The 22,556-nt window shown below is 38.9% G+C and overlaps 1 protein-coding gene across 4 annotated transcripts in view; it reads right to left on the bottom strand.

Annotated features, from left to right (window-relative positions):
* The window catches only part of DIP2C (disco interacting protein 2 homolog C), a 186,687-nt gene that overhangs the window by 33,367 nt on the left and 130,764 nt on the right, over window positions 1–22,556 (bottom strand). For all 4 annotated transcript variants that reach the window (XM_029238229.1, XM_029238230.1, XM_029238231.1 and 1 more), the window contains 2 exons: window positions 12,906–13,036; window positions 1,544–1,712 (listed from right to left, as the gene is read on the bottom strand). In XM_029238229.1, the coding sequence (XP_029094062.1) occupies window positions 1,544–1,712; window positions 12,906–13,036 (300 nt within the window). The remainder of the gene's footprint in view (window positions 1–1,543; window positions 1,713–12,905; window positions 13,037–22,556) is intronic.

Here is a 22,556-nt window from a genome sequence, read left to right as displayed (position 1 = left end):
AAGGGCACCTGAGCTGAGGAGGGACACGAGTCAAGATAACGACAATCTTCCATACGTGCAGTTACACAGGGAAAATTAAGTCCAGGTAACACGAATGACCCTCGACACATGCGTGTTTTGGGAGGCAATGCACCCTGGGCTTTGAGATGGTGCTCCTAGAGCCACAGATTCAAAATTTGGCTTCAAACTTTACTAAATGTAAGAACCTGGAGAAGGTGCTTAATTTCTCTGTAACCTAAGTTTCCTCATCTTTAAAATGGAAACAATAATGGACCTATTTCAGAGAACTATTGTAAAGGTTAAATTAATCAATTATGTAAAGGGCTTAGAAATCACTTATTATTTCATTTGGTTATTTATAAATGCACCTATAGGTAAAGTTCATGAAACGTACTCAATCATTTTATAGCATAATATAGGTGGACATGAATAATAATATTTTATAAATTTCCTTTGCTGTATAAACATATAACTTCAAGTAATATTTATTTATGTAGCTTAATGTCAAAGTTATCTTGCATTTTGCTTTCTTGTTCAAGCTTAATGCACTAGGTCTGAATAGGAAAACAAAATTCAAAGGAGAGAAATATATTGCTTTACTAATGGCAAGTGTATAGATAATTTGTATGTGTGCATATATACACACAAATATAATCTGTGCATATATCTATACATACACGCTCACACATATCTGAGCATATAAACAGTGAATAGTTGGAATATTAACCAAAATAGGTCATATAATTATTCTCTCCTAGTTACTTGAATAAGGACTACATAATTTACTATGAAAATATGTCTATCAAAAAGTCCTTGGGGCTTCCCTGGTGGCACAGTGGTTGGGAGTCTGCCTGCCGATGCAGGGGACACGGGTTCGTGCCCCAGTCCGGGAGGATCCCACGTGCCGCGGAGTGGCTGGGCCCGTGAGCCATGGCCGCTGAGCCTGCGCGTCCGGAGCCTGTGCTCCGCAACGGGAGAGGCCACAACAGTGAGAGGCCTGCGTACCGCAAAAAAAAAAAAAAAAAAAAAAGTCCTTGGCTTAAATGAAGAGAAATGTTGTTATTGTCACATAATGGTAATTGAATATTAAAAAATAAAACAAAGGCACTGTTCACTGGATCGTAAAAATGAATTTTGGTTAGGACCCAGGTCTACCAATCAGGGTCCTCAAGGAAAACGAAATGAGTGGCTAAATTTAGAGGTATGACTCGAACCCCAGCGTTGGAATAAAACTAACTGCACTCAAGAACTGAATTCACCAACAAATCAAAAGGCAATTCAGGACTCTCCAAGTAGCCCTAACAGAATTAAAGACATCAATAACATACACTCTGACTTCTAACTCTGGCAGTGGGAAAATATCCATATAATAAAACAAGGTTTTCACGTGAAAACAACTTCGTCAACCTCAGGTGACAGGGGACCTTATGTCGGCTTTTCTGAAGGATCATTTAGTCTCACCACACCTACTCCACACCCTCTGACACTGGTGCTTTCCCAGGATGCTGGCAAGTGTCCCCCAGGCACTCTGAGGGCTGCTTACCTTGAGGGATTCTGTCTGCGAGCCCAGCCCCTTGGTACACAGTTCCATCACTGAGTAGGAGCAAAATGTATCCCGGACTTTGTATTGACTCACGGCAAGCAGCCACAAGGCAGGGTTGGTCTCCAGCTCTGCAGGTGGGATGAGGATGGACTGGTGCCCGGAATACACGCTGCACAGAGAGATGGGAGGGCTCAGTGAGGATGGAGAATGGGGGACCAGCCAGCCTCTGAGAAACACCTACTGTCCATTTGCAAGAGGGGACAGTCACACCAACTCTACTCTCTGGTATTTGTAAATATAAAACAAAAGCGTATTTACAAAAACATTCTGAAAAATACAAAAGAACTATGGGATTATGATCCGCAGTTACTGCCATTTTGAGCACTCATTGAAAGATCTCAAAGCTCTGATGCTGTTAGGTTTCTCTCAAAGCTGCTATATTCACAGAATGGACTCTCACAGTGGGAAAACACAGGACTGAATTTTGGTAAAAGGTCTGGAAGTTCAGAACAGGAGTTAGCAAACTAGATGCTGCCTGGTTTTGTAAATAAAGTTTTATTGGGACACGGCCCTCAGTCCTTGCAGTACCACCTGCAGTGGCTTTCACACCAACGGGCAGAGCTGAGGGTTGCGACAGAGACCATGGAGACTGAATATTTACTAAACAGCCACTTGAGGAAAAGCGTGCCCAACCCTGGTTCAGAAAACTGACATCCAGAGTAAATAAAAGGAAACTAAGACAATTAGAAGAATTAGGATTATAATTTTACTTCAGAATGATCCAACTGGATTACCAAACAGAACTAAGGAAAATACAATCATTCTCTAATTTTACCTTTACATTAGAGAGCACGGGGAGAGAAACAAGAGGCTACATATTTTGTTTCACCATTAATTAATGGGGCAACTGTGATTTTAAAATAATGAAGTATTTGCCAAACTACATTTTCAATGGTATTAATTTTGTTTGGTTTATGGCTACAAATCAACATTAATAGATATATGCTATAACAGAACATCCTAGATAAACTACCTTCTAAGATTTATGTAAAAGAGATTTTATTTTTAAAATTGAAGTATAGTTGATTTACAATGTTGTGTTAGCTTCAGGTGTACAGCACAGTGATTCAGTTATACACATATATATATATATATAAAATATATTCTTTTTCAGATTATTTTCCCTCATAGGTTATTACAAAATATTGAGTATAGCTCCCTGTGCTACACAGTAGGTCCTTCCTTGTTGGCTATCTATTTTATATATAGTAGTGTGTATATGTTAATCCCTCTCCCCACCACCTTCCCCTTTGGTAACCATAAGTTTGTTTTCTATGTCTGTGGGTCTATTTCTGTTTTGTAAATAAGTTCATTTGTATTTTTTTTTTTTTTTTTAGATTCCACATATAAGTGATACCATATGGTATTTGTTTCTCCCTGGCTTACTTCACTTAGTATGATAATCTCTAGGTCCATCTATGTTGCTGCAAATGGCATCATTTCATTCTTTCTTATAGCTGAGTAATATTCCATTGTATATATGTACCACATCTTCTTTATCCATTCATCTGTTGATGGACATTTAGGTTGCTTCCATGTCTTTGTAAATTTCCAGGCTACTGTAAATAGTGCTGCAATGAACACCGGGGTACATGCATCTTTTCAAATTAAGACTTTTCGCCAGATAGATGTCCAGGAGTGGGACTGCAGGATCATGCGGTAATTCTATTTTTAGTTTTTAAAGGAACCTCCACACTGTTTTCCATGATGGCTTCACCAATTTACATTCCCATCAACAGTGTAGGAGGGTTCCTTTTTCTCCACACCCTCTCCAGCATTTATTTTTTGTAGACTTTTTGATGATGGCCATTTTGACTGGTATGAAGCGATACCTCATTGCAATTTTGGTTTGCATTTCTCTAATAATTAGCAAAGTTGAGCATTTTTGCATGTGCTTGTTGGCCATCTGTATGTTTTCTCTGGAGAAATGTCTTCCTAGATGTCTTCTGCCCATTTTCTGATTGGGTTGTTTGTTTTTTTGATATTGAGCTGCATGCACTGTTCGTGTATTTTGGAGATTAATCCTTTGTTGGCTGCATCATTTGCAAATATTTTCTCCCAGTCCGTAGGTTGTCTTTTTGTTTTGTTTATGATTTCCTTTGCTGTGCCAAAGCTTAAGTTTAATTAAGTCCCATTCATTTATTTTTGTTTTTACTTCCATTACTCTAGGAGATGGATCCAAAAAGATATTGCTGAGATTTATGTCAGTGTTCTGCCTATGTTTTCCTCTAGGAGTTTTATAGTAACCAGTCTTACATTTAGGTCTTTAATCCACCTTGAGTTTATTTTTGTGTATGGTGTTAAAGAATGTTCTAATTTCATTCTTTTACACGTAGCTGTCCAGTTTCCCCAGCACCACTTATTATTTTTAAAATTTATTTATTTTTGGCTGCGTTGGGACTTCGTTGCTGCGCGCAGGCTTTCTCTAGTTGTGGTGAGCGGGGGCTACTCTTCGTTGTGGTGCGCGGGCTTCTCTTGTTGCAGAGCATGGGCTCTAGGCACACAGGCTTCGGTAGTTGTGGTATGCAGCTTCAGTAGTTGTGGCTTGTGGGATCTACAGTGCAGGCTCAGTAGTTGGGGTGCACGGGCTTAGTTGCTCCGCACCATGTGGGATCTTCCCGGACCAGGGCTCGAACCCGTGTCCCCTGCATTGGCAGGCAGATTCCTAACCACTGCACCACCAGGTAAGCCCAGAAGACCCCCAGCACCACTTATTGAAGAGACTGTCTTTTCTGCATTGTATTATTCTTGCGTCCTTTGTTGTAGATTAATTAACCATAGGTGCATGGGTTTATCGCTGGACTTTCTATCCTGTTCCACTGATCTGTATTTCTGTTTTTGTGCCAGAACCATACAGTTTTGATGACTGTAGCTTTGTAGTATAGTCTGAGGTCAGGAGGCCTGAGTCCTCTGGCTCCATTCTACTTTCTCAAGATTGCTTTGGCTATTCGGGGTCTTTTGTGTTTCCATACAAATTAAAAAATTTTTTGTTCTAGTTCTGTGAAAAATGCCATTGGTAATTTGATAGGCATTGCACTGAATCTGTAGATTGTCTTGGGTAGTACAGTCATTTTAACAATATTGATTCTTCCAATCCAAGAACATGGTATATATTTTTATATATATATATATATATATATTTATATATATCTTTCCATCTATTTGTGTCCTCTTCAATTTCTTTCATCAGCATCTTACAGTTTTCAGAGTACAGGTCTTCTGCCTCCTTAGGTAGGTTTATTCCTAAGTATCTTATTCTTTTTGATGTGGTGGTAAATGGGGTTGTTTCCTTAATTTCTCTTTCTGCTCTTCTGTTGTTAATGTACAGAAATGCAACAAATTTCTCTATTAATTTTGTATCCTGTCAATTTACTGAATTAATTGACGCGCTCTAGTAGTAGCAAACCGAATCCAACAACACATTAAAAGGATCATACACCACGATCAAGTGAAATTTATCCCAGGGATGCAAGGATTTTTCAATATTTGCAAATCAGTGTGGTATACCACATTAACAAATTGAAGAATAGAAACCATATGATCATCTCAATAGATTCCAAAAAAGCTTTTTATAAAATTCAACATCTATTTATGAGAAAAACTCTCCAGAAAGTGGGCATGGAGGAAACATACCTCAATATAATAAAGGCCATATATGACAAACCCACAGCTAACATACTCAACAGTGAAGAGCTGAAAGCATTTCCTCTAAGATCAGGAATAAAGCAAGGATGCCCACTCTCACCACTTTTATTCAACACAGTTTTGGAAATCCTAGTCACAGCAATCAGAAAAGAAAAAGAAATAAAAGGAATCTAAATTGGAGAAGAAGAAGTAAAACTGTCACTGTTTGCAGATGACATGATACTATACAGAAAAATTCCTAAAGATGCTACCAAATGGTTTTTCTTGGCCTTAGTTTTAAAAGTCTTATTGTGATAAAATATGCATAAGATTTACCATTCAGCCATTTTAAAATGTCACTCCAGTGGCATTAATTACGTTTACAATGTTGTGCAACCATTACTGCTATTTATGTCCAAAATTTTTCACCATCCCAAACAGAAGCTCTGTACCTAACCCATCACCACTTCCACCTCCCAGGGCCTGGTAACCTCTAACCTACTTTCTGTTTCTGAATTGCCTATTCCAGATATTTCATTTAAGTGAAATCACACAATATTTGTCCTCTTCTGCTTGGATTATTTCACTTAGCATATTGCCTTCAACATTCTTCCATGTTGTAGCATGTGTCTTCAAGGCTGAATAACATCCCACTGTATGGATAGACCACATTTTATTTGTTCATTCATCCATCAATGGATGCTTGGGTGGTTTCTACCTTTTGGCTACTGTGAATAATGCTGCTATGAATAGCACGTACAAGTATCTGTTTAAGTCCCTGTTTTCAATTCTTTTGGGTATGTACCCCAAAGTGGAATTGCTAGACCACATGGTAACTCTATGTTTAATTTGCCGAGGAACTGCCAAACTGTTTCCCAAACGCTGCACAATTTTACATTCCTACCAGCAAGGTACGAAGATTCCAGTTTCTCCAAATTTTCCCCGGTACTTGTTATTTTCCATTTTTTTAAAGTACAGCCATCCCAGTGGGTGTGAAGTGGTACCTCATGGTGGTTTTGACTTGCCTTTCCCTAATGACTCATGATTGAGCACCTTTTCATGTGCTTATTGGCCATTTGTATGTTTTCTTTGGAGGAATGTCTAATCAAGTCCTTTGCCCATTTAAAAAATGTAATTGGCTTTTATTATATCACTGACTGAGGAATCTTAAGCCCCTCCGTCTGTTGAAAACAAAGATTCAGAAGTGTGAAAGTTACCCAATAGTGAGTAGTTCATCATTAGAGCTGTATTCACACACACACACACACAATGTTTTAGGATACAGCATTGTAATGCTGCACTGGTTTTTCTTTTGTGTTATTACTTGAAGTTAATGTGTAAGCCAGGAATGTTAATTAATCCGATCTCCTCTGAAGGAGTATCAGAATAAGTAAAAGAAGACATTGCCACTTTATTTCAACAATTCTATGCCAGTCAGGATTCACTGCACAGGCTGTATTAAATCTACTCAAGCATCTCAGAGTACACTCAAATGCCACAGTTATTGTACAACAACAGAAGTTTCATTTAAACCAATGTCTCCTTTTAAAGGACAGTGCTTCTTCAAGGGAGGAGTAAATAATGAGCGGAGAGTTAGGGGTCAGAGGAAACACCCCCGTGAGCTGAAGGCCCTCTGAGGTTCCACCCACCTTCCCTAGACCACCCTGGGGATCCCAGCTGAGCAAGTGAAAATCATAAGCAAGAACTTTAAAAAGAAGGTTCTTAGACTAAGTCTGTCATGTACAAATAACTGACATGCTCTTTGGACGTATTAGAATAAGCACCATTTAAAGAACCTGTTAAAGCCTTAGCCTGATGAGGTGGGCTGGGTGTGCCTCTCGGATGTCCCTTCAGAAAGGAACAAACCTGTGATATGCTGCGGGGCAGGGGCGGGTGGAGCTCAGGAAGCTCCCGGTGGTGCCGGTTGCCCTGTCCAGTTCTCTGGCCGCCTTTTTACTTGGACAGGTATGACCTCCATAAAAAGCCCTCCTACTCCCAACTCCAGCTCATGACGGCTTTCAGAGGACCTTTCCTGTTTGTAGTGGAAACACTGGCTCCCAGGGATCACACACTCCCAATGCGGAGCACTAGGAAGAACGGTCTTTTTAAGGAATGAAAGTGATTTGTTGGCAGATGTGTTCTAACTTGGCTTCTAAAGATGGATTCCACAAAACTTAAATCCAAGACACACGGTTAAAAACTTCCCATTTTTAATATTAAAAGGAGAAAGTGGGATATGGAACCACATACAAACTACGATTATAGCTGTGAAGAAGGGCAAGAGCACAGGAACAAACACAGCAGGATACTAATGGGGGCTAGGGTAGGGCAGAGGACCCCGGGCGTTTCTCTGCCCATTTGTCAGTTCTTAGGGCACTCATTCATTTCCATAGAATATGACCCATAAACACATTCAAAAACACACACATTTCTATCCTGGAATACCTCTATCACACATTTCTTATCAGGATAACAAAATGCTACAAGTTGGTAATTGCTTTAGATTCTCCTACTGGAGCTTAATACATCAAAACATCAGACAACCAACAACCAATGTGTGGGGATAAGATGTAGGTGTTATTCTAGGAAGGATATTTGATAATCAGGTGGGAATTTTTCCGGTGGTGGCTTTTGGATTTTTTGAATTTTACTTAATCCTTCTGAGCAAGGAAATCTGATAATGGTCAGAGCCCTCTGTATTTAAAGAATTAAATGAAACTCGGAATGGAGTAAGAACTTGTTCCAAGTTGAGTTTAGATGAACTTTAAAGAGCTCTGAGGATGTGCTGACTGCTCTCAGTAACCAGGAGAAAGGATTATTATGCCCAAAACCTTCCTTTGAAAGTTTTCAAATATTTCCTTTGAATTCCTGCTGATGTGAAAGTTTTGTTACGCACAAAACATGCAAAACTACACATTCCAGTGGAGCCCTGTGGAAAAGTATAAAAATTATTTCTATAGTCAATGTACAAAAATCAATAAGATACCATTCCAATAATTATAACTCTCAACATTCTGTCAATTTTTCTTTAGGATTTGTCCTTGGGAAATTGATTTCGGCCTTTAAAGACCACTTTACAGTGTGGCTATTTAAGAGATCAAACAGCACGACAATATATCTGCATTACAATACTGACACCTTGGTCAAACAACTACTTACTGCAAGTAGCATCTATCCAGTAACACTTCTGTACAAATTTAGCTGAGCCCTTGCAGTTTGTGAAAACACGCTTTCATCTGGAAGTCCTTGTAGCCAACACTGTGGTGCTTTAAAAATCAGAGTTTCCATCTGGTTGAGAATCCGGCATGTTTTGTTTTCTCACTTCTGAACCAACAACCACCAAGAATACGCACTGGGGGTCTGAAGTCGAGCCAAACACCTCCTTGGCTCCCGCAGCGCATCAGGGCTGCTCCCCTCACACCCGGAGGTCCTGTGGGCTGTTCCTGAGCCCTTGTCTTCAGGGACCATGAGAGCTAAGGGAGACCCCTGCCCCTGAGGCCACCGACACAAGTGGCAGCCACCTGCGAGGGCGACGTGTTGGACACCGGTGTTTTGTGCCACAGGCACCGTTGCACCCTCTGCCCTTTGCAACGCAGCGCTCAAGGATCAGCCCCCACACCACATCTGGCGTGATCCTGAATTAGAGCTTTCTTTGTAGCTCATGTACCAACTCCAATGAGAAGCCTCAAGGCAACAATAAGCAAGAAGAAATAAAAATAACGGAAAATTTACCTCTGCTGAATGGATATTAAAAGGACAATCTTGGCCAAAAATGGGATCATACACCAGGTAACAGCCCAAGATCTAACACCCTCGCACATCATGCACCATGTAAATCGTTAATTATCCACTAGGAAACATGCCTTTTCCCTCTTTGAAAAGTGATGGTGCACAGTTTTCCGTTAGCACCAAATGTTATTCAACCCATTCGTGAATCGGGGTTAACGAGACCACCTTAATTAGATTGCCCTGCATGACTTTTATTCCAGCTCAAATTTACACCACTTCTCTGACACTGAGGACTTTTACATTTTCTGGCAGGTACCGAACACAGTTAATGACATTGGAGCCCCATGTCTTAGGGAATCAAAATGCAGGTAAAAACCTTATGATGATCCGCTTAATTATGACAATCTACCCATATTGTTCCCAGCATTTTCCTTTTACATGCTTTCATAAGGAGACCAGAAATGAAGAAAAGGAAATACAAATCACCCACTGCTAGCTTTCTCAAGAATATACACCAGGATAAATGACTTGCTTGATCAGACTGTTAGCACATGAAAGGGTAGGGTCCAGTGTGGAGTTCAAGGCTAGAGAATATAAGCATACTTGTGAAAACTAAACATAGTTTCACCTCTATCCTCATTCCTATAAACAGAAGACAACATTAAGAAAAGGTTATTAAATCCTAGTAGAGGACAAACAGAAAACCTGATTCACCAATTTTCTACTTGCCCTTTTTTTTGCTCAATCCAACGAAAGTCGATTTGTTGCTTCATTTATTAACCAACACTGATTTCTTGGCACTGGCTATAAATACTTCCCTACTTAATAGCAGTTGCTTATAGGGAAGAAGATTATTTCCAGTGAATTTCTGGAACCTGAACTATTCTAGTTTAGATCTTAACTTCAAAAAGAACAAAACAATTTAAAAAACATTTTGGGAATATTTTCTCTCAGCCTCTGGCCTGCTCCCATTCTCGCGACAGTATCTTTTGCAGAGCAGAGATGATTAATTTTAATAAAGTCAGCCTATCAATTATTTCTTTCATGCATCATGCCTTTGGTGGTGTATCTAAAAGTCATCAACAAACCCAAGATCATCTAGATATTCTCCTAAGTTTTCTTCTAGGAGTTTTATAGTTTTACGTTTCACATTTAGGTCTATGATCTATTTTGAGATAACTTTTGTGAAGGCTGTTAACACCTGTGTCTAGATTCTTTTTTTTTTTTTTGGCCTGTGGATGTCCAGTTATTCCAGCACCATTAGTTGAAAAGACCACCTTTGTTCCACTGTATCACTGTATTGCCTTTGCACTTTTGTCAAAGATCGACGGACTATACTTATGTGGGTCTATTTCTGGGCTCTCTACAATACCAAGAGTGAACCCTGATGTAAATTATAGACTCTGGGATGATAATGTGTCAAAGGTAGGTTCCTAGTTTGTAAAAAATGTACTACTCTGGTGGGAGATGCTGATAACAGGGGAAGCTGTGTGTGTGGGGGTGGGGTGTGCATGGGAAATCTTTGTACCTTCCACTCAATTTTGCTGTGAACCTAACAATACTCTGAAAAATAAAATCTAGATAAAAAAACAAAAATAAAAAATGTCTGAACAGGAGAGAGAGAGAGAAAAAAAGACATTTTGGTAACTAATATAAATTTGTACCTTTGTAATTCAATGATTTCAGATTATTAACTTGATAAAACATACAAAGAATTGATAACTCTCACAATTTGGGCACCCTGAGCAAGGCAGCCACACAACTCACGACAACACATGTCACCCTGTGGTGTCACGTGGGTGAGCCTACTGAACTGGGAGGGTAGGGTCTGTACCACGCACTTCAGTTACTCCAAGGAAAGTTGTTTTCCTTTTTAAAACTTTTACTTAGGTATAATTTGCATATCATAAATCTATCCATTTGCAGTACAGAATTAAAAGAACTCTGACAGTTTTGCAGAGCGTATAATTATCACCACAATGCACTTCCATCACCCTAAAGGCATGCCTTGTATTCATTTGTAGTCAATCCTGTTTTCAGCTCTAGCCCCAGTTAATCATTATTCTACTTTCTGTCTCTATAGATTTGCCCTTTCTGAACATTTCCAACAAATGGTATCACATGATACAATCATATAATAAGTGGTCTTTTGAGTCTGGCTTCTTTCAGACTTGGCATATGTTTTTGAAGTTTATCCAGTCTGGGGAGAATTTTCATCTTAACAATAATGAATTTCCTAATCCATGAATACCAACTGTCTGACGTGCTTTTTAAAACAGGTCCAGTTTTTTAAGCAAGTCCACTGTGATCTGTTTCTATAATGGATTTCAGAACGAAGAAGTTTACAGCTGTTATGTATTTATTTTTAGTGCTGCAGGGGTCATAGCTGATTTTGTGACTTCTGAATGAATTTGCAGGTAAGACATTAAGCAAAGGGTCACTGCCACCCTCTCTGTACAATTCCTCTAGAGAGTCCCATTGCTGCTGGTGACATGTAGCAGGACTCACTCCAACCAGCACCTTCTCTGTGGATTTCACGGGGCTTGGCTGGGTGAGCCTGCAGAACCAGAAGGCACTTTTGCCAAGTAACAAGAGACAGTTGCCTATAAAGCTGTAGTTCAGAATAGGTTTCCTTCTCAGCTGGCCAGATATGTCTAAAGTCACTTTGGCCCTACTGTTGGAATGGTATATCCTGAACTATTTTCCAAGAAAAAATTACCCACAATGCTATTGCATTCTGAACTGAGGCAAAAATCATTAAAATATTTCAACTGTTCAATTATATTTGCTTTCTCAAAAAGTTTAATTGTAGTGATTAGAATGATAGTGTTTTTAAAAAATATGTAATTGGATTTAGTCCAATTTAACCCAATTGAATATTATAAATGCATTAAAATAATTGTTTTAGGAGAATGTTTAAAGATGAGAAAATGTCTACTATTATGAAAAAAGGCAATTATAAGCAATTTCACTGTAGCATCTCAGTTTTATAAATATATTAATGTACATTTACAAAATTGTATGTGTACTTAAAGGTTTATGGGTGAAACCGTATGTTTTTTGGTGTTTGCTTTAAAATGCCCATATGGAAAAGGGACAGAAATAATCAGAAGGCTGGATGAAACCGAACTGGCAAAATAAGATCCACGCAAAGCTGGTTGTTGGGCCCTGGTGTTTGTTACAGTGCTCTTTATACACTTAAACATATACACTTGTATATGTTTGAAAATGTCAATAATAAAAAATAGTACTACATTAGAAAATAAACTCTGTAAGACTATATGCCAAAATGCTACTAGTGAGTATTTACTGTTATCTCTGGGTAGTATACTTATGGATGGCTTAATTTTCTTCTTTATATTATTTTGTATTTTCTAAAGTTTCTACAATGAACATCTATGTACAATTAGAGAAAAATGACAATAAACATTCATCCTCTCCATTAATACTTGTTGGCAGCTACCAGGAGCTGGGCCTGGGGGCTGCCAGCTGTGGAGTGGGGGCCACGCAGGGGAGTGGGGGTAGGGGAGCCTGTGGAGCTTCCTTCCGGCCTCCCGCAGCTGAAGTCAGGGAGAAGCCTGAGGAGGAAAGAGCCTGGATGTTCCCGGTGAACACAATTCCAGGCCTGGGACACCTGAGAAGATTTAGAGGCATAAGAAGCAAGCCCACGGCCTGGGAGTCACTTGGAAAATGGATTCCCAACAGACAGCTTCTGAGAATGGCCCCAGATTCTGTCTCTGTTGGTTTCAGCAAACTTTACGGAGACTAATTTTTCAGATGCTGGAGAGAGTGGCTACCAGGGCAGGTGTCCCTGTGGCACCCGGAGCTGGGCTGAGGAGGAGCCGCACCCTGCAGGCGGCCCCCTCCCGTTAGCAGTTCTCGCAACTGGTCTGAAAACACGTGTGTGATTTACTTACTTATATCGTAAAGGTGCAAAGACGAAACTCACCTACAGAGGCACCACAGGACAAACCCAAGTCCACAGTAAGGGTCCAGGCAGATGGCCACTTCTCTAGAGGGGTAGAGCTCACACTGCAGCTTAATAGAACGGCAGAAGGCACTGGTGGCTGCGTGAGACATCTGCAAGACAGCAAGGTCGCGTTAAGTGCACGGAGCCTGAGCCCATCCTAAGGACTCCTGTAACGGAACAAGGCCGCATGAAATGCACAGGGCCTGACATCTGATGCCTAAGGGTGGTTTTATAACAGAGAACAACTGTAGCCAAGCTTTGTTAGGAGAGAGCAGCCTGCTGATGTTCTCATTAGTCTTCCCATTTTCAAGAGTAAACCACAAGCAAAACTTCCTGGTCCCCCAGGACTTAGTAACCCTGGCCCATGAAGTCAGGACGTCTTGCATCTGAATGGCGGGTTTGACTGCGATCCCCACTGCAGCCCTGTACAGTAGGTGGGGACTTGTGACTCCTCACATCCCCTCTCCAGGCAGGGACGACACCTGACTTGTGATTCATCTCCAGGCCCAACACCACACCTGTCGTGCAACAGGGGGACCAGCAGAGCACAATGGACGCACGACTCCTGTCTCAATGATCAGGAAATGTGGCTCAGAAGGCCACACACATTCGTGCAGTAAGACATGCTCGTCATTTGACAGCAGCCCAAATCCAATCTCAGTGCAGCTACAGTAAAGAGCTTCTCCAAAGTCAGCAACCAGTCCCACGACAGTCAGTATGGAATGTGAATTCTTTTAAAGTACTGGAAATTATATCTAGTAACATCAATTTTCTCACAGAAGCTTTCTAGCCAAAGAAATCTAAGAGGAAAAGGAAAGTAAGAGCAGCCCAGAAAACTTTACCAAGTTCGTGGTCTTAAACATGTCTCAGGTTACCGTGGAGTGCACGTCACCCAGAGCTGAACTGTAAAAGGGACCAGCGCAGAGCATCGTAATATTCAGGGAAGTCCAGTCAAATGCCTGGGAAAAGCATTCATTAGCCACTCCAGAAAAGAGAGGAGAGAAACCAGGAGAGGGGGTTTCCATCCTACCACAGAGGATCCCTGTCAGAAGTTCTGCACAGAAGACGATTTCATTGTGGATGTTTTACTGAATTCATAGAAAGCAATGTAGAATCACTCTAGAATCTAACACACAAGCAGTTCTTCGCAGTTTGTTTTTAAAACCACAACATTTGTTTAAAGAGGAAATGAAGCTGGATTTATGAAACATGCCTTCAACCCCCTGCCTGCTGCATCAGGAGTTAGTAAGACCACAGCTACCACAATCATCCACATTCTCAGATTAGCAACTAAAACAGACCTTCACGGAACCCCCGCTCTGTGCAGGTGTCGTATACAGCTTGAGAACCGAGCTCTCAGCTCAGCTCGGCACACGCTAATTTGTTAACAGAGGGCTTGTGCTTGGGATATAAAAAAGAACACACAGCCTCTGCCCTCAGGAGCTGGCCACGCAGCGGGAAGTTCAGAAACCTGGGAACTGCAGGGGCTGCAAGCACTTGACAAAGTGCACAGAGCTCAGAGAAAGCGGATGATGGTTCTCACACCCGTCTGTGGGCTCAGAGGGCGAGTTAACAGAGTTCAACACAGCGGCCGGGAAGCTAACAGGTTAAGAAAACATAACTAGGAATGGGGACTGTCTATCCCTAAGCTCATTCCAATCCTGGACCCTGCCAGCATCACAGACCCAGAGCCCATGCTCGAATGCTTTACCAGAACCTTTTAGTAAGAAAAACTCCTGCAAACTTGTACTTGAATAAAGAATTAGTTTTCTCAAAGCCCCAAACATCAAACTCTAACGCTGTACTCTAAAAGGGACATTGAGAGCAGATACTTCAACGTGGAGGAACTGGGGAGAAGGCCAAGGGTATTTATTTTAAGGATGTATCTTATGACATCTTCAGCAAGTTTACCTTCCAGTGAAGTTTTGCTTTGGCTCACATTAGAATAAGTGTCCATTCCTGGGGCACACATCAGCTCACACATCAACTGCAGTGAGCAGGAGAGTGCTCCAGAAGGAAACTGGTGTCAGCTCTAAAACATCCTGCAGGGAAGCCCACCTAAAGCACATGCAGGTGCTGGGCAGGCGGCTCCACAGGACGGCTGTGGAGTGGGGCAAATGCAGACCTAGGATCTATCTATTAGGAGCCTTCAGAGTTCAAATCACACTTTTAAACAGGGAGCATGAACAACTTAAATTGAACACCTGAACTTATACTTGTACATTTTATACTAAATCGGACATTCTGTAATGCCCTTTATAGGGAAAACACTTTACTGGAAAGGCTTTTCTCTGTCAACTTTTGGTGTGTATTGGACACTCAATGATATTTTTGTTCAAAAACTGAATCAAAATTTATTTCTGAGAAAAATGGTGACCTGAGCAACCACAGAGGTGGGAGTTTCCATTTGGAGCAGACTGTTAAGGCAGATAATTTCAACTCTATTTATGCCTCTCAGTATTTGAAGCATGTGGGTTTTTCACTAAACAACATCACAATACACTTCATTTCAGGTACTCATCAAACAAATTAAACAGTCAAAGGTTTAAGAAAAACATAAATTTGAGAGAAAGTCTAGTTATTCATCTCTCTGGGATTTCCAGAGTCTATACTTACATTAAGAGGAATCATTAGGAAGTAAGAACATAGATCACTGTGGCTCTGTTTCAAGTAGTAAAATCTTTATAGAATCAAGATTTAATATTACAGCTCCCACTTCTGTAGATCATGAAAATGGTACGATCAAAAGTGTGTGCTTCTCTTGTGGCTGTGACAGTAGGAGGCCAACCCAATTTTCATACTTAGTAAATAATTCATCTTGGTCTGAAAATATATCTTTATTTTTAAAAGCTTTTCAAAAATTATTTTATTTTATAATGTACTTTATTGGTGTACCACCTCAAATTCTATAAAAAGCAGAGGAGAGGGTTCAGGGAAGGTGGCAGAACAGGAATCCCTGTCCTACTTGGGACAGTATCCGCACAGGCAGAATCTGATGTAACTACAGTGGAGCTCTGGAGTAAGTTGATGGCTTGCAACTTCCCGGGGGGGCAGGGGAAAGCTTGGACAGTGAACCGCAATTAATTTTGGAGATTAAGACATTCCCAGGTTTAAAAAAAAGTTAAGGGAGTTCATTACATTTAGACCTGCTGTAAAAGAAATGCTCAAGGGAATCCTGCAGGTTGCAATAGAAGAACATTGTAACTCGATGTCATTTGAAGAAGTAAAGGTCTCAGTAAAGGTAAACACAAGACAATTATAAAAGCCAGTATAATTGAACAATTGCTTAAAAACTCTAATTTTTGTTTTCTACATGATTTAAGAGACTAACATACTAAAACAAAACGGTTATTGGCCTAAAAACTACTGTTACTGTAACTTTGGATTTCAATTCCACACTTTTCCTACATAAATTAAGAGACCAATGCATTTAAACGTTTATTACTGGGACTTCCCTGGTGGCACAGTGGTTAAGAATCTGCCTGCCAATATAGGGGACACGGGTTCGAGCCCTGGTCCGGGAAGGTCCCATATGTCGCGGAGCAACTAAGCCCATGCGCCACAACTACTTAGCCTGCGCTCTAGAGCCCAGGAGCCACAACTATTGAAGCCCGTGTGCTTAGAGCCCATGCTCCACAACAAAAGAAGCCACCATAGTAAGAAGCCCATGCACCACAACGAAGAATAGCCCCCGCTTGCTGCAACTAGAAAAAGCCCATGCACAGCAACAAAGGCCCAATGCAGCCAAAAATAAATAAATAAATGTATTAAAAAATGTTTATTACTATATGTTTTGGGTCATACAATGTATAAAGATATAATTTTAGACATCAACAACTGAAAAAATGGTGGGACAGAGCTGCACAGAAGCAGTTTTGTATATTACTGAAATTAGGTTGGCATACAAATTAGAGCATAATAACTTTAAGATATCAAATGGAATCCCATGGTAACCACAAAGAAAATAGCTATAGAATATATACAAAAGGAAATGAGATAGGAATTTTAAAGTATCACTACAAAAAATCAACTGAGCACAAAATAAGACAGTAAAGCAGGAAATGAGGAACAAAAAAGCTATCAGACATATGGAAAATAAGAGAGATGAGAAACGTTCCTTCTTATCAGTAATTACTTCAAATACAAATGGATTAACTCTCCAATCAATGACAGAAATCGGCAGAATGGATGAAAGAAATGATCCAACTACTGCTGTCCACAGGAGATTCATTTTAGATCAAAAGACACAAATAGTTTGATCATGAAAAGATGGATAAAGATATTCCATGCAAACAGTCACCAAAAGAGAGCAGAGGTGGCTATATTAATATCAGACAAATAAAATTTAAATCAAAACGGATACAAGAAACAAAGAAGGGCATTATATATTAATAAAAGGTTCATTACGGCAAGAAATATAACAATTATAAACATCTACAAACCTAAAAGCAAACCATCAAAATATATGAAACAGAAACAGACAGCTCTACAACAATAATAGGAGACTTTGATATTCCCTTTTCAATAATGGGCAAAACAACCAGACAGAAGACAACTATGGAAAGAGAGGACTTAACACAATAAACCAAAGAGCTCTAAGAAACATACAGAGGAATATACAACCACAACAGAACACACACTCTTCTCAAGAGCACTTGGGTCATGTTCCAGGGCAGGCCATATTTTAGGCCACAACTTAAGTCTCAATAGACTTAAAAAGATAGATAACATACCAAGTATCTTCTCCAAGCACAACAGGATGAATAGAAGAAAAACTGGAAAACCTACAAGTCTGTGGAATTTAAACAGTGCCCTCTTAACCAACAGATCAAAGAAGAAACCGCAAGGAAAATCAGAGAATATTTAGACACAAATGAAAATGAAGACAATATAACCAAACCTAAGTGGATACTGCCAAAGCAGTGTTAAGGCAGAAATTTATAGCTATAAATTGTTATATTAAAAAACAAGAAAGGTCTCATGCCAACAACCTAACTTGACAACTTAAGGAATGAGAAGACAAAGGACAGACTAAACCCAAAGGTAGCAGAAGGAAATATTAAAGATTAGAGCAGAGATAAATAAGTAGAGAATAGAAAAATAGCAGAGATAAACAATGAAACCAGAAGTTGATTCTTTGAAAAGACCAACAAAATTGACAAACCTCTGGCTAGATGGCCTAAGAAAAAAGAGGGAAGTATCAGATTACTAAAATCAGAAATGGAAGTGGGGACATTTACTACTGATTCTACAGAAATTTAAAAAAAAATTATAAGAGAGTACTATGAACAACTATACAACAACAAACTGCACAACCAACAAGAAATGGAAAAATTCTATTTCATGGAATTTGAAACACAAGCTATCAAGAAGGAACATGAACTCTATGAAGACTAAATCACAAAAAATAGAAAATCTGAATAAACCTGTAACTGGCAAGAAAGACAAATCAGTTAAAAAAAAAATCATAAAGATGTTAAAAAAAAAAAAATCCCAACCAAAAAAGGCCCTGGAACTGATGGCTTCACTGCTGAATTCTATCAAACGTTTAAAGACGAAATAATACCAATCTTTCTCAAACTTCTCCAAAAATTGAAGAGGAGGGAACACTTTCTAATTCATTCTTGGAGGTCACCAAAATCCTGATACCAAAGCCAGACAAGGATACTATAAGAACAAAAAACTACAGACCAATATCTCTTTTGAACACTGGTACAAAAATACTCAACAAAATCCTAGCAAACCAAATTCAGTAGCATATTGAAAACCTTATGCATCATGACCAAGCTGGATTTATTCCTGGAATGCAAGGATGGCTCTACATATGAAAATCAAGCAACATAAAACATCACATTAAGAGAACGAAGAGAAAAACCCCAGATGATCGTCTTGGTCGATGCAGAAAAAGCATCTGCCAAAATTCAACATCCTTTCATGATACAAACAATCAATAGACTAGAAATAGAAGAAAAGTTCTCAACACAGTAAAAGCAATATACAAAAACCCACAGTGGGGAAGTAGCCACATAGCACAGGGTGATCAGCTCGGTGCTTTGTGACCGCCTGGAGGGGTGGGATAGGGAGGGTGGGAGGGAGGGAGACGCAAGAGGGAAGAGATACGGGAACATATGTATATGTATAATTGATTCACTTTGTTATAAAGCAGAAACTAACACACCATTGTAAAGTAATTATACCCCAATAAAGATGTTAAAAAAAAAAAACCCACAGTGAACATCATACACAACTGTGACAGACTAAAAGCTTTTTCTCTAAGATCAGGAACAAGACAAGGATGCCCACTTTCACTACTTCTATTCAACACAGTACTGGAAGTTCTAGCCAGAGCAATTAGGCATGAAAAAGATATAAAAGGCATCCAAATTGGAAAGGAAGAAGTAAAATTATCTCTGTTCACAGATGATGTGATCGTATATGTAGAAAACCCTAACAATTCCACAAAAAACTGTTAATAAATCATAAATGAATTCAGCAAAGTAGCAGGACAAAAAGCCAACATGCAAAAAGTAAGTTGCATTTCTATACACTAAAAGAAAAATCTGAAAAGGAAATTAAAGCAATTCCATTTACAATAGCATCAAAAAGAATAAAAAACTTAGGAATTAACTAAGGACGTGAGAAACTTGTACAATGAAAACTATAAAACACTGCTGAAAGAAATTAAAGAAGAAATAAATGGAAACACATCCCTTATTCACAGATGTCAATACTACCCAAGACTATACTGATTCAATGCAATCTCTATCAAAATCTCAATGATACTTTTTGCAGAAATAGAAAAGCCTATTGTAACATTCATACGAAATCTCAAAGAAACCTGAGCAGCCAAAACAATCTTGGAAAAAGAACAACAAAGTCAGAGGACTCACACTTCCTGATTTAAAAACTTAGTACAAAGCTACAGTAATCAAAACAGTGTAGTGCTGGCATAAAGACAGACATAGAGAAAAACAGAACAGAATATAGAGCCTAGAAATAAACCCTCACATATATGGTCAAATGATTTTTTAAAAAAAATTTTTCACTAATGTATTTATTTTTACCTAGACTTCACATGGAATTGATTTGATTGATTGACTCATTGAGGTATAATTGACATACATTATATTAGTTTCAGGTATACAATATAACATACATACGTGTATGTATTGCAAAATGACCACCACAATAAGTCTAGTGAAGACAGCTACTAAGATTTACTCTTTTAGCAACTTCCAAATACGCAGTACGGTATATCATTATCTATAGTTTCCATGCTGTACATTACATACACAGGCCTTATTTATAATTGGAAGTCTGTACCTTTTCATTCCCTTCACCCATTTTGCCCATCACCAATCTGTTCTCTATATCTATGAGCTTGGTTTTCTTTTCTTTTTTTTAAGATTCCACATATAAGTAAAATCATACAGTATTTGTCTTTCTCTGCCTTATTTCACTTAGCATAATGTCCTTCAGGTTCATTCATGTTGTCTGAAATGGCAGGATTTCCTTCTACTTTATGGCTGAATTATATTCCATTGTGTGTGTATGGGGGAGGCTGTGGGTAGGTGGGTGGGCATATCACATTTTACTTATCCATTCATCTGCCAATGGACACTGATGACGTTTCCATATCTTGGCTATTGTAAACAATGCTGCTATGAACATGGGGGTGCAGATATCTTTTCGAGTTAGTGTTTTTATTTTCTTCAGATCAATACCAAGAAGTGGAATTGCTGGATAATATGGTAGTTTTATTTTTAATTTTTTGAGGAACCCCCATACTGTTTTCCATAGTGGCTGCACCACTTTACATTCCCACCAGCAGTGCACAAGGGTTCCCTTTTCTCCACACCCTCACGGACACATGTTATCTCTTGTATTTTTGATGATGGTCATCCTGACAGGTGTGAAGTGATAGCTTATTGTGGTTTTGATTTGCATTTCTCTGGTGATTAGTGATGTTGAGCATATTTTCATGTATCTGCTGTCCATCTGTATGTCTCTTTCAGAAAAATGTCTATTCAGATCCTCCGCCCATTTTTAAGAAATAATTGTTTGTTTTTCTCCTATTAAGTTGTATGAGTTCTTCATATATTTTGGATATTAACCCATTATCAGATATATGATTCGTAAATATTTTCTCCCATTCAGTAGGTTGCCTTTTCATTTGTTAACGGTTTCCTTTGCTGTGCAGAAGCTTTTTGGTTTGATGTAATCCCACTTGCTTAACTTTTGTTGCCTTTGCTTTTGATGTCAAACTCAAAAAATTGACAAGACCAACGTCTAGGAGTTTACCCCTATGTTTTCTTCTAGGACTTTTATGGTTTCAGGTCTTACATTCAAGTCTTTAGTTCACTTTGAGTTCATTTTTATGTGTGGTGTAGAAAATTGGTCCAGTTTCATTCTTTTGCATGTGGCTGTCCAGTGTTCCAAGCACATTTAAAGACTGTCCTTTCCCCACCATATATTCTTGGCTCCTCTGTCATAAATTAGTTGACATATATGCATGGGTTAATTTTGGGGCTATTCTGTTTCATTGATCTATGTGTCTGCTTTTGTGCCAGTATAATAATACTGTTTGCATTACTGTAGCTTTGTAATGTCAGGGAGCATGATGTCTCCAGCTTTAATCTTTTTCAAGATGGCTTTGGCTATTGGGAGTCTTTTGTGGTTTCATACGTATTTTAGAATTGTTTGTTCTATTTCTGTGAAAAATGCCATTAGAATTTTGATAAGGATTGCAATGAATCTGTAGGTTGCTTTGGGTAGTATGGCTATTTTAACAATATTTATTATTCTAACCAAGAGTATGGAATATCCATTTATTTGTGTCTTCTTCAATTTATGTCATCAATATTTTATAGTTTTCAGTGTACAGGTCTTTCACCTCCTTGGTTAAATTTATTCCTAGGTATTTTATTCTTTTGATGCAGTTGTAAATAAGATTGTTTCCTTAATTTCTCTTTCTGATATTTCATTTTAGTATATAGAAACATAACAGATTTCTCTGTATTAATTTTGTTATCCTGCACTTTACTGAATCATTTATTCTAACAGTTTTTGGTGGAGTTTTTAGTGTTTTCTATACATAGCATCATGTCATTTGCAAATAGTGACAATTTTACTTCTTCCTTTCCAGTTTGGATGCCTTTTATTTCTTTTTCTTGCCTAATTTCTCTGGTTAGGACTTCCAGTACTATATTAAATAAGAGTGGTACAAGTAAGCATCCTTGCCTTGTTCCTGATCTTAGAGAAAAGCTTCAGCTTTTCACTGTTGAGTATGATGTTAACTGTGGGTGATCAAATGATTTTTGATATGGGTGCCAAGACCATTCAACGGGGAAAGGACAGTCTTTTCAACAAATGGTGCTTGGAAAACTGGATATCCACATGCAAAAGAATTACGTTGGACTCTTATCTAATACCATAAACAAAATTAACACAAAATGGAGCAAAGATCTAAATATAAGATCTAAAAAATAAAACTTTTAGATGAAAATATGGGACAAAAGTTCACAACATTGGATTTGGAAATGTTTTCTTGGATATGACACCGAAGGCAAAGGCAAAAAAAATTAGACTTCACAGAAATCTTAAAACTTTGTGCATCAAAAGACACTATCC

This window comes from Monodon monoceros, unplaced genomic scaffold (genome assembly GCF_005190385.1).
Source record: "Monodon monoceros isolate NGI ecotype Baffin Bay Population unplaced genomic scaffold, NGI_Narwhal_1 Super_Scaffold_21, whole genome shotgun sequence".
In the NCBI taxonomy this organism is placed as follows: domain Eukaryota; kingdom Metazoa; phylum Chordata; class Mammalia; order Artiodactyla; family Monodontidae; genus Monodon; species Monodon monoceros.
Note: the sequence above shows the minus strand (reverse complement) of the source record. Positions and strands in the feature narration are given on the sequence as shown.